General features: G+C 41.8%; 1 protein-coding gene across 3 annotated transcripts in view; it reads left to right on the forward strand.

Moving 5' to 3' along the window:
- LOC139288410 (copine-9-like) overlaps nucleotides 1-13,520 on the forward strand; it is a 56,638-nt gene that overhangs the window by 33,951 nt on the left and 9,167 nt on the right. For all 3 annotated transcript variants that reach the window (XM_070909694.1, XM_070909695.1, XM_070909693.1), the window contains 10 exons: nucleotides 1,520-1,583; nucleotides 2,870-2,973; nucleotides 4,171-4,275; nucleotides 5,603-5,644; nucleotides 5,946-6,021; nucleotides 7,698-7,751; nucleotides 7,998-8,059; nucleotides 8,471-8,517; nucleotides 9,465-9,646; nucleotides 12,610-12,737. In XM_070909694.1, coding sequence (XP_070765795.1) covers nucleotides 1,520-1,583; nucleotides 2,870-2,973; nucleotides 4,171-4,275; nucleotides 5,603-5,644; nucleotides 5,946-6,021; nucleotides 7,698-7,751; nucleotides 7,998-8,059; nucleotides 8,471-8,517; nucleotides 9,465-9,646; nucleotides 12,610-12,737 — 864 coding nt within the window. The remainder of the gene's footprint in view (nucleotides 1-1,519; nucleotides 1,584-2,869; nucleotides 2,974-4,170; nucleotides 4,276-5,602; nucleotides 5,645-5,945; nucleotides 6,022-7,697; nucleotides 7,752-7,997; nucleotides 8,060-8,470; nucleotides 8,518-9,464; nucleotides 9,647-12,609; nucleotides 12,738-13,520) is intronic.

Consider the following 13,520-nt stretch of genomic DNA (forward strand, 5'->3'; position numbering starts at 1 on the left):
TGGGGACTGTAAACGTCCTCAATACGTAACAAACAGAAATGGCCTATTCCCATCACGATTTCCACATTATTTTTGTTCCTTTGAGGTTTAAGTTTGAGGCACGTTATGTCCTCTTCTTCTGCGATGATTTAATGGCACCCGGATGGAGAATTAGCACCACCAGCTGTTTAGTGGTGGATTGTAACATTCACAATTTTGTGGGTTTTTTTGCCATTTCTGGAATAAATTGCACAACATTTGGATAGAAACGTGGCTAGTGAGCCAGCATGCACAATACCAGGGCCCTGAAACTGAAGCAGCTAAATGGAATTCAAAAATCATTAATTGTATTAATTACCCCTGTCCTTTTTCTGTTATGATATGTCAAAATGTCTTCTGTGAAAAGGGTTTCTACTGATTGACGGTAGATGGCTGAAATATGCTAGAAACGTGTCATGGAAGAAGAAAAACTCCAGTGAGCAGTTGGCACATATGGACGGAGACAATGCAGGATTCCTAATAGTAAAACAGGAAATGCAAACATGTCTGGCCTGGAGGATAGACAACAGAACTTTACACAAAACTAATTTTAAGCAAGTTTAATTCAAAAGCAATGAAATGATCGTTTTTTGGTCAATCCAGATCACTTACTTACTTACTTGGTCTGGTATGACCAGTGGCTTACTGGTGCTAGAAATCACTGACATTACTGAATCACTGACTTTATGACTCTACTCTAATTTCTACTTGTGGCCACAGTGGCTGTTGTCCAATAGATATTTTATGGAGCCGCTTTAAAATGACTAAAACCATTACTTTATATGCTAAATATCCTATTTCAGATGATATTCAAAACACTTGTCACTCTGTCTCAGCTTTTCAACTCAGTTCAATACAATTTCATTTATACGGCGCCAAATCACAACAAAAGTCATCTCATGACACTTTACAAATAGAGCAGGTCTAGGCCGACTCTTTATGATGTTATTACAGAGACCCACCGGTTCCTTTTGGTTTGATATCCTTGACTGGAAGGATACATATGGACAGAGAGGTGAAAGACCTTGCCCCCTCCATTGTTACCATCTCCGAGGTGCCCTTGAGCAAGGCAGTTAACCTCCAACCGCTCCAGTGGAGCTCCTCAGCGACCAAATTAGTCTGTTGTAATGGGTAGCTGCCAGCATTTGTACTCAGAGAAATTAACCTTGTAAAGCGAGGTGATGGTAGGAGAGGATGATGACATTTTTATTGAAACGGTTTGAAAATCACTGTGTGAGTGTAGATAAGAGGCCTGGTATGTGTTAGGAATGGTGTGTCCAAAATGTGCTTAAGATCCAGCTGTTAGAAAGTAAGTGCAGGGCTGCAAATGTGAGCTTTTTCTTGTAAATATGACTTGGCTGTCACCTATCACAGTAACCACTTGTGGCAATGAATGACATCTGCTTGGCAATTGTATTATTTATGTCCTGCTACAATTACCCTCTTTCTCAGTCTGTTTCTCTCTCTCTCTCTCTCTCTCTCTCTCTCCTTTCGCTCTCAGTGGGATTCCAGGGAAAAAGTGTGGCGTCATTATCTTTGCTGCAGAGGAGCTCAGTAACTGCAGGGTCAGTACAGATGCACACTCAAACATGCACACAACCGAGTGTTGCTGGAATAGTTTCATATTGTCTGCATATTTTATTTGCCCTGATACACACACACACACAAACACAGCCACACACAAACACACAGAACATACTCAATGGTGGGCCGATCTTTCAAAAGCAGATCACGAAATGTAAAAATGTGCACGTTTAACCTGTGAATCACGTCATCGGGACCCCCACCCTCAGGTGTGTATTGGGTTTTTTTTCAGTGTCCAGTGCTTATATGAATAAAATGTTTGATGTGGTGTTTCCCAGACCTCTCCACAGTTCTCTAAATGTGTTTAAAATGAACTGCGAGGATGGTTTCCTGCTATAAAAACCCAATTTTTCCATTCCTCTGCCACAATAATATATTAATACCAACCAGGCAGTCAGATACTAATGGAATTTCGTGTGTGTGTGTGTGCGTGTGTGTGTGTGTGTGTGTGCTCTAGAGACCCCTCAGTGGTCAAATAAGATTGTATATATAATAGTAATAGTTATGTGAACGGGGTTATCTTAGCTGTGCTTACCATCGTCTCTCTGGGAGGTTTTGCTTCTGACGAGATCCAAATGCTCCTCAGACATTTTGTTGTGTAGTGTGTATGCGTACGCGTGTGTGTGTGTGTGTGTGTGTGTGTGTGTAGGTTGACAGCCCCTGTCGATGAGAAGCTCAGGTTTCCCCATGATGCCTTCCTACTGGAGGCAATGACTAAAAGGCCTCATTAAGGGCAATCCATCCATCCATTCATCCATCCATCCATCCATCCATCCATCCTCTCTTGTCCCAGGCATCTCATCACAGAGGCAGGAATAACAGTTTCTCATTAACCGCTGTAACCATCCATTCATATGTATGAAGCCATTCCCTCTTCCTCTCTGACTATACTGCAGACAGCCCATAATAAAATCAGCTTCTCCCGCTAATAAAGTGTGTTATTTAAATGAAACGCGGAATTGCAATCACTGTAATCTATGTATGCATCGGCTATTAAGCCTTTCCAACTGCTGGCACTCTGGATTCTGATCCACATTTGCATTGCCATTATGCATGAGTTTTTTTTTTTTTTTCTACGCTGCCAATTACTTTGCTCTCAGAGGGAGATCCAAGATTGTTTTGCGCCCGTGTACCGCAAAAACACCTATGCCTTCATCGCCAAGAAATGTGTTCCTGACAAAAACAAGTTTCTAATTCACAAATGATATCGCATCAGAATGATTGATGATACTGATGTTCAACTACAGCTGCTTGTCTTCTCTCTCAGGATATTGCTACTATGCAGTTGTGTGCCAACAAGCTGGACAAGAAAGACTTTTTTGGCAAGTCGGACCCCTTCTTGGTTTTCTACCGAAGTAACGAGGATGGAACGTGAGTCTGAGAATTCAGGGCGGACTCCAATGTTCACCTATGTCTTTAACCTTTTACCAAGCATGGATGATAGCAATATGTAGAACCTCCGTGGACTGCGAGTGGGGATGTAAACAAATACGAATAAACGATTCAGATGTGAACAGATAATGCGCTCTGACCAGATTTCAGATGTTTTTTTTTTACCCCATTATCTGACATTGAAGCCTGAAGTTAGGGAGCGTCTCAAAAGTGCATGCAAAATGGCCAAGAGAGCTTTTCACATTTATCATCTGGGCCTCCTCCCATTGTATACTCAACCGCCAGTAAAAAGAAGAAAAAAAAATGCAATGGGGCCAAATGTGATCCTTACCTAAATTGTCATATTGTTAAAGCCTCCTTTTCTATGTACATTCACTTAGCTTTTCTTTATTTATTATTATTTAGCTTCTTTTAAAGGTGAGGTTCCAACACAAATCATGCTTTAGATAGACAGATAAAGTACTTCATCAATCCCTAAAGGAAATTGCAGAAAGCTGCTGCAACAGGCTGCCACTAGAATGGCGCCATCTTGACCGAGATGGTTATTTGATTAATTTAGGTACATAGTTAAATTATTATGTTAGAAATACTGCTTTGTTTATTTTGTGGGCAGCTAACTTATACATATACCTATAAGGAGTATGGTAGTAGCAATGGACAATTTCAAATACAGATATCAATGCAGAAATACAACAATACAGTTAGCTTAGCATTACACCCCTAACTGCTAGCACCATGAAAAGTTATGAAAATGTAGTATGTCTATCAATAGATTACACATGCTCTTTTAGGCCATTGTGGTCAAAAAGAACACCCTTATGGAAGAACAGTCCTGGTACGAGGCATACAACTGAAACCTCAAAACATCGCACCTTACCCTCACTTGATTCTGAATCATGTGACACCACCAGGGTCACCTCAACCTTTTAATATTAATACCTCATTCCACTGCTCTTGCCGTGGAGAGATGTTTGTAGCAATACAACTCGATCTGCAATTCTGTCATGTCCCCCAAATATACTTAAGGAGATATAAAAAGACACAACAACCTGCAAAGCATTTTGTAGCATTGCAGAGGAGGCTGCAGATAAGTGATAGGTAGGATTATCTTCACAGGTATAATGCGGGTGTGTTCTCTCTCTTTAGTGGCCATATGTCTGTTATTTTTGCTGGCAGGTTCACCATCTGCCATAAGACAGAGGTGATCAAGAACACCTTGAACCCAGTGTGGCAGCCCTTCACCATCCCTGTCAGAGCCCTCTGCAATGGCGACTATGACAGGTCAGAAAACATTTTGCACAACTCTATTATGTATTCAGACGGAGCGTGAGTGAAATGTCTTCGCGAGCTAATCAATTGCTATTTAATCGCGTATGAAACCGCACAGTAAACACAGCATCGACGCACACACCATTTTCTATGGTTAAATGAAGTAGGGGAACACATAAGGCACTGTCAGACCACTTACGTGGATGACATCACCCCCTGTTGCTGGGGCGGTCAGAATAATGCCAGCAGTCGGTCATGGTGTTCCAGGGACCAGCACTGGTGTTATTGAGACTGACTCAGTTTTCACACAGGACTCAGATATACATTCAAAGTCAGGTTGGACTGTGCTGAGTGGCTGTGATAGCCACTGCAAGGTTACACACTGCTTACAATATGCATACAGTACGTAATACAAACACTGTATATAGTTTCATTTATTTAAAAAAAAAAAACACTTGCTGCTGTGTGTACTCAATCAGAGTAAAGTGCATTAGAGTATATAGTGCATTTGTTGGGGGCTGCTGATTATTACACATTTAGGGCACTTGTATAGTAGGGTGTGGGGCCCCAATGGATGTGCCACAGAGGAAGCAGTGACTGCATATCAAGCTGTGAACACACAGACAATACTTGTTAGTAGGCATTGTTGGGTTTGGTCTTTACATAATGAGGGGGGGGTGGTTGATATTAGTATCAGAGGTGCAGGTAGTACATGTAGCATGAGTAGAAGTACCATTATTAAGGTATGCTCAGTCAGAACATAAATGTGAATTTTGAATGCAAATTTTTACTTTGCATACAAAATCAATTGAAAGATGCCAGTGAGTGCGAATAAATGCAAATACTCCCGCTGTGGTGTGAACTGGGGAGTCCATGCATGTTAGAAGAGGTTGGAGGAAATTAACAGAAAGAACTGGAGTTCCTGGTGAGTTCTGAGTTCAGTCAGAATACAAACACACACACACACACACACACACACGATCGGTGCGCACGCTGCTAGCTTGCATACCGCTAATGTATTTGCAGTCGATACACTGCACAGGCTGCTTGGGCACAAACACAACACAAACTGCATAAACCTTCCAGCGGTTTAATCAAATAAATCAATCTCACAACACAGCCCAACAACATACAGTATATCTGGCTCTTCACATGTGATTGGAATTATACATTCGCGGTACCGCATGCAAACTTTTCAAAGCTTTTCATTCATTCGTCTCTCCTCATGTGGGAAATGATGATGTTCTCACTAACTGGAAACTAGATGGGCATTGCTGTTCAGAGTGTGACCCGGTAAAGAGCAGATCTCCTGAAATAAAATGTTCTCTTTCTATTTCAGGACTGTGAAGGTAGATGTCTATGACTGGGATCGGGATGGAAGGTAAAATCATCCGTGGATAACCGCACAGCCAGTGTGCCTTGTGATTCACGTTGATGTCTCTCAAATGCCAGAAGGAAATGAAACGCCTTGTGTACATTCTGTGGGTGAAGTGAGTTTTTGGTGTGTTACGAAACACCTTGTTATGCAGCAAGGAGAGAGCTTGGGCAGGTGCTGGGAGACTGACAGAAGCAAAGATGGAGAGAGAGATGTGGACAGATAGATAAACACGTGACAATTTATTCTCCGATGATAACATTTGTGCTCATGCCTGCCTGTCTGTGTGGGTGTTGTTTGTCTGCAGCCATGACTTCATTGGCGAGTTCACCACCAGCTACAGAGAGCTGTCTCGGGGGCAGAACCAGTTCAATGTCTATGAGGTGAGCCATGACATGGGGGTGGTTTATTGTCTCTCGGCGCTTTTGTCATATGAAGACCTTGTTCTCAAAGTAAAAAACAAACAAAATGGAAGATGCTGTGTTTAAATGTTGAGTTCAATTGAGTAAAATGGAAGACTAAAATAAGGCCAGCCTTTGGAGTGGAGCCTCTTAAGGTCTAAATGCTGCAAACTGGCCTGTTTCAAAGGATGTCATTCACTCGTTCCCTCTGGTTTTTAGACACATATGTCAGGATTATCGTAGCAGTTTTGTAATCCCTCTCTTTAAAACTCTCTTGTCTGTCACGCTTTTAATGCTCAGAGCGTTGCACACAAGACAAATAGTTTATAATATGCACACAGGTGAGAAGCTGTTCGTTCCCTTTGTACCTTGGCTCGTTCTTCCCGTCGGCGGTGCTTGTGGCCTTTTGTCACCCTCCTACATCTCATCAGCCTTGGTTCTCGTGGCAGCTCACAATTTTCAAGCCGTCTGCTCTCAAAGACAAAGAGCTCCTGAACCGAGACCTTTCTGTAACATGTGACCAATTATACTTCCTGGCAGCGATGCTTGCTGTTTAGGCGTTGCACAAAATTCAGCATGATCGACCATAATGGAAATTAACATGATTACACATGGAGTGAAAGTATTCAAATATGTGCAATAAAGGTATGTGTAGTGTGTGTAATTACAGGATGCACCCCACTTGCAATATTTTGCATCTCGCGGCACCCCTGCACCCCCTACAGAAAAATATGAATTACAACATGCAACATTTGGGAGGACGCATCGTGCTATTAAGTTTGCGTTCCGCACTGACAGAGGAAGCCAACAAGCTAGGCTAACTAGCTTCCACTTGGACAGTTGGCACTGATTCCCTCTAGACTAGACAGCTCCCACGCACTTGTGTTCGTCCTGCATTGCAGAGAGGCGGGGGGGGGGGGGGGGGGGGGGGGGTCAAGCTAGCATTAGCTGTCTCGCTTTCATTCGTCCAGACGTGCAGATGGAAAAACAAGAAAGTAAAAAATTCAAAGCTGTCCCGTAAGCTCAGCGCTCCATACATAGGGAGTTCTATAATAATAGATCGGGCTTCAGGCTAACAACTTTGCCCCCCAGCTGGTTAACTGCCTGTGTCGCTGTTGGAATTGAAGTGATATTACTTACTGTTTTCACTGCCCCCCAAAACAGATTTTGCAAAAAACAAATTATAGAACCGATATTGTTGGTTAGAACCAAAACTTCACGCCTGTCGCTGTTGAAACGACTAAACACACATATATAAACCATTAGCTATTAAACTCTTGAACTGCTGACTCCATTAATGCCCACAGCTTATTAAAACCTGCTCAACAAAGGAATACCTCGCTCCGAGCAAACCAACTAATAATAATTAAAATCCTAAAAGTCAGTAATAATCCTCCGTTCGAAAAGTTACTAGTCAGATTTGTGATGACGACGGGTGGATGGATGAATGGTTTAATCTCTTCAACTCCCATGGTCCATTTTCATCTTCTCCACTCTATATACACACAGTTAAACATAATATCAGTTTCAATTCATGGGCTGCCAGTATTATCAGCTGAATTATTCATGTTCATTATTAAACATCATTCCAGGGTGTGAAGTGATTTTACAAGTACCCTCTCAATCACTAAATTACTCCCCCCCCCCCTCACCGGCAGGTTCTAAATCCCAAGAAGAAAGGCAAAAAGAAGAAATACATCAATTCTGGAACTGTGAGTACACCTACCTCTCTCTCTCTATGTCATTTCTTCTGTTTTGGTATTTCATGATATCTTATATATATTTATATAGGTATCATCACCTCGTACATCTGCTTCTCTCTCACTGACTGTTTTGCTGTCTGGCCACCTGTTTGTCTTTTTCCTTCCCGTCTACCTGGCCCTGGCCCCCGCTCCTCCTCTGTTTATCACTCTGTATGTGTGTGTGTGTGTGTGTGTGTGTGTGTGTGTGTGTGCCAGGTAACTCTGCTGTCCTTCAAAGTGGAGTCTGAGTATACCTTTGTGGATTTCATCCGAGGAGGGTGAGTGGAATAATAATGAACCTGCTGTCAAAGACAGTGTCAATAGCCTCCATTTTTGTTGTTTGTATTTTTCTGTGTGTGTGTGTGTGTGTGTGTGTGTGTGTATGTGTGAAGATACTTGGTTGGATTTCCCAAAAGCTCTTTTGTGAGCATCATACTGAATTCATACTGGCTCTGAAGACTTGGGGTAGTTTGCATGGCTAAATCTCATTTGTAAATACCTTCAAGATGGTGGAGGGAATATTGCTTCGCCGTGCTAATTGGCCAGTGAGTAAACTGATTACATTGCAGTTCATTGTGTAGGTGTGTGAGTGTGTGTGTGTGTGTGTGTGTGTGTGTGCTGGAGACACTGTGTGTATGATAATACACCGAAGTGTGTGATGCTCTTTGTTGTTTTCCTCTTCGCAACAGAACACAGCTGAACTTCACCGTTGCTATAGACTTCACAGCATCCAATGGTGAGTGGATTAAACAGAGACGTCTTAATTGGTAAACTTTAGAGGTGTTTGTAGGTGTGTTTTGGGGGGTTTGGGCTAGCTGTTTCCCCCCTCCTTCCAGTCTTTATGCTAAGCCAAGCCAATCACCTACCTTCATATTTAGCTTACATGACATGAGAGTGGCGTCAATTTACTCATCTAACTCTTGGCAAGAAAGCAAATAAGGATATTTATTCTCAAAATGATGAATTATTCTTTATGTAGCACATTTGTTTTTATTTTGTAGCACTACAGAAGTAAAGTAACATGCAACTGAATCTGGAATTAATCTGATATTAATCATTTTGTTGTGCATGTGTGTCCCCCTCTGTAATGTAACATGGCCTTTCTTCATTGTTCATGGCAGTTTCTCCACTCGCACTCTGGTTGGCACAGTGCTGCCTTGAATAGATCATTCCATTTAGGCTCTTACTTTCACATGGTGGAAAGTGCAGTCGGCTGTGCGAGGTGCGCCGGGCGTGGTGAATGTGTTTGGCATTTTCATGGCCAGAGGCGCGCAGTACACCTGCGGCGCCGTTGGAAGCTGGATGGAATACATTATCAGACATTTACATGATTGCGTAAACTCAGATCTCCCCATAATAATCCTGTTTACATGATTCTTCTTCAAGAGATAAAGTATTTTATTTCCTCTCCTGCCGGCATCAAACTTAACTGCCACGATTCTTAATGTAGTTCATCACAGCCATGGCCTGTTTCTTTTGCAGTTAAGATTGTAAATGCTCGATGCTGCTTTTGGGAAACCTGTTTGGAAGAAGGAGATGAAGCATATGGTTCAGCATCCTTTGTGTTCCACTGGTGACACTTTGTATTTTGTAGGTGAAACGCACACACAGAGAAGGAGGGAGACGTATTATCATTCACTTCATTGTGTTGTGGTTGTGTGTGTGTGTGTGTCTTTCTCCAAGGTAACCCCTCCCAGCCCACCTCCCTCCACTATATGAGTCCCTACCAGATGAATGCATATGCCATGGCCCTGAAAGCAGTGGGTGAGATTATCCAGGACTACGACAGTGACAAGCTCTTTCCTGCCTACGGTTTCGGAGCTAAGCTGCCCCCCGACAGCAAAATCTCCCATGCCTTCCCTCTGGTAAGACACACACACACACACACACACACACACACACACACACGCACACAAGTGAATGCACACACAAAACATATGAATTTACACATACGAGACGCACGCGCGCACACACAGTTCACAGGAGGGTGTGGCTTGGGCAACAGCTGGTCGCGCAAGTTGAGAAACTGGCTCATCTGCCTGCCAGCGGGAGTCTCCCAGCATCCCCTTGCATCCTCCTGAGGGATCAGGGCAGCCAGTCAGAAACCGCTGGATGCTAAGATGAAGTGAAGCCAGCTCTCTCTTTGTGTTATAAAAATGAGTCTCTTTGGGTTAAATGAGACCACCTTTTATTCCATTCTCACATTACCACTGTTCAAAGAAATAGAGCAAAAAAAAAACCTGATATCACTGGAGTCTCTTTAAACAACTCCACCTTTAAACTGTATTACTGTAATATTATAATTTAATTGGGTCTTAAATCCCTGTTACTGCGCACCCGTTCGTTAGATATTGTTCTTACTGCAGGTCGGCGAAGAGAGACATTGAGTTTCCTGGATATGTTCTCTTCTTTCACGGTGCTAACCATCTGTTGTATCACACGTGCACTATTTATTTATACACGGTGTATCAGATAATGGTAAATTACATGCGGATAGATTACATATTATCACGGCTAATGAGATAAGATAAGATAAGCATTTAGTCCTTATATAAACACTGAAAACTTGAATATGACGATATGGTCATCTGCTATATCGCAAATTGATTGATATTCGAATATATCGAATATATTCCATGACTCCATGACTACTCCCATGTACTGTCCCAGATCTAGAGCTCTGTGGTGAAGTAGTCCACTAAATGTAATACCTAATGAGAAAACTGTTCTCAGGGACCAGTTCATTGAGAGTTTAATGGATGCAGCCCTCAGGCGTGAACTCCTAAAGATGGCTGGGGACAAACCTGACTCCAGCCTTCTAGATGTGAGGAACCAAGCCCTCCTATGGGAAATGGAGGACCCATCGGGGGTCCCATCGTCCTGCCCAACAGCTAGCAGAGTTAGGCGAAACACTCACTGAGCTAGGAGCGCTGTCAGCGAACTGAGTAGACGCAGCACTCAACGGACATTCAGAGGGCCCAAGCCACAAGCTAGACCACGGCTAAAGTTCACACCGAAGGATCAGCCTATCACATTGCAAGAAAGTGCCCAGCAGGCCCAAAGGGTCCAGGATGATACAACACCTGGTTTTTTCCTGTAGTTACACACCCAGTTGTCATGAGCCAAACAACTTGAGGGGAAGCAGCTGGCTCACCAAAAGAGACACCAAGCAGAAGCAGAATCTTAGAGCGTGCAGTCGGGGAATGCAAGACTGTTGAGGTGAAACTCCACTCGACACTGGTAGCCCGGTCAGCGCACTTTCTGAGAATTTCTTCAGGGACACTTAAGTAAAAGGCGAAGACACTCATCCTGCATTTCAATGGTTATCGTCCCAGTATCCCACTGGCATCCCACCACCAGTTGTTTCGTCTTGCTGATATTGAGCTTCAGGGGCCGGTTGTTCAAAAGTAATCAGACCGGATTACATCTATCAGACCGGATCAAATCTTTAAAATGGGTTGTTCGAAAGAAAATTTCGATTCTGAAAATCAGACCACGTAATCCAATCAGGTTTTTAATCTGGATAAAAACCCTCAGTAAAACTTTTTAGTAGGATTGGGATCGCTTTGATTAAAACAAAACAGGAGGATTCTAATTCCAGCTGAAGGGTGGATTGATCAAAAAAACATCATCATACCGAATCATGTAGTATAAATATATTCAGAGCACTGGTAATCTGGATTTGGTGATCCTAAAAAGTTGGATTTTGGATCAGGGTGACCCCAATCCAATTTTCTTTGAAATATTGGTATAGGGGCCAGTTGTTCAAAAATTGGAATGTGGATCAGAATGATCCACATTTGGAAATCCCTTTTTTTCCCCCCCTAACCAGGATCAGGTAATCCGTTTTACTTTTGTACCGGTTTTTCAAAGAAAATTGGATTGGGAACACCCTGCTCCAAAATCCAATCCTCAACAAATCCGGATCACCATACCAGTGCTGTGAATGGTAACAACAGGTAACAGCCAGCAGGAGGCCACAAAACTAAGTGTTTTTAATTGAAAATACCAACATGCGCTTCCATCTTTAATACCTTGCCAATTGTCAGACTTCACAGCCGCCACACAATAAGTACAAATAAAACAAACTTCTGAATTTACCACAAATACACATTTTTAACACAAACTGACGAAACTGAATGTCCACCAACCAGATGTGGGATGAGGGATCCAATTGTTCAAAACTGCTTCTGACTTTTACTTTATCACAGTACTAGTTAAACAAATCTGGTGCGAAATATAAATAAATGTATTTAAACTACATGATTCAATTGTATTTTATATAAATTTCGAATTTTTTATGACATTTTGATCCTGAAATCCACCCTGAATCCAGCCTTCAGCTGGGATCAAAATAATCCTGTTTTTTTTTGGATCAAAGGGATCCCAATCCTACTACAAAGTTTTGAACAACTCAAACTGAGGGTTTTATCCAGATTAAAAACAGGATCGGGTTATGTGATCTGATCCAATTTTCAGAATCCAGATTTTCCTTTCGAACGACCCATTTTCAAGAGTTGATCCAATCCGACGTCCGTAATCCGAATCCGGAACTGGCCCCTGGTGATTGTTGTTGCACCATGTGACAAAGCTTTCTATCAGTCCTCTGTACTCCACCTCACTATCCTTGTTGATGCGTCCAACAATTGAGGAGTCGTCAGAAAACAGTAGCATATTTAAGATTGCTTGTTTAATTATCTTTAATTGGAAGAACTATGTAAAATATGTCACCCGTTATAATTAACTCAGGTAAGTATACTGTTTGTACACTGGATGTGTGGATGCACACTGTGTACTTCATTAGTGTGCTGTATGCTGTGTGTTGCAGAGTGGTGACAATGAGAATCCAAACTGTGTGGGCATAGAGGGGGTTCTCGAGGCCTATTTCCAGAGCCTGAGGACGGTGCAGCTGTATGGACCCACCAACTTCGCGCCTGTTATCAACAAAGTGGCAAAGTAAGTTTGAAAGTGTGTCTGAGAGATTTTTCTTTTCATTTCTGTATGCACAGGCCTTGATCTAAGCTTATTAGTGACATTATTCACAAGACATTTTTTCACCAAATTAGAAATTATGCTTTTATTTCTGAAACTTTAACAGTGGTGATGTGATGTGATGTGCAGAATTAAGCATCCCATCAGCTAATAATCAGCTTTTTTAGTGTGGCATCAGAAATTAAGAGCAGGGCCATTTAAAAAGTGATTTTAGGGAAAATGGGTTGCTTTTTGACTCGTTATATTTTCTACGTCATCATGTCAAATTACAATCAGAAGCCAAGTTTATGTTGCTTAGACCATCCCGATAAAAACTGTATGTTGAAATACATCTAACAATCAATGAGTGCTTGCCGCTGACATGTTTCTAGTATGGTTTTGACTGGAAATTTCAGATTTCTTGTCAATTTACTTGTATTTATTGTATTTTTTTTTTATCTATTCATCGGTTATGAATCAGTTAGCATGTTTTATTTATAGCAGCATGACGTTACTTATATATCATGTAGAGACAAGTTGAGAAAATCACTTGAAGGTGCTGATGTGGGGCTTTCACACATTATCTACTTTATGACAGCAGACCATAAAAACTTTTAAAAGATATTTTAATTATATTACAAAAATACCTACGGTATTTTACAGTAATTCTCAATGCCATCCAAAATAGATGAAAATGTGGACTAAATAAGATTTCTTCTTGCTGCTAAGGGAAAGCATTTCTTTAAAATGAACTGAACACCTGATTAG

The sequence above is a fragment of the Enoplosus armatus genome, chromosome 8, assembly GCF_043641665.1.
Source record: "Enoplosus armatus isolate fEnoArm2 chromosome 8, fEnoArm2.hap1, whole genome shotgun sequence".
Taxonomy (NCBI): Eukaryota; Metazoa; Chordata; class Actinopteri; order Centrarchiformes; family Enoplosidae; genus Enoplosus; species Enoplosus armatus.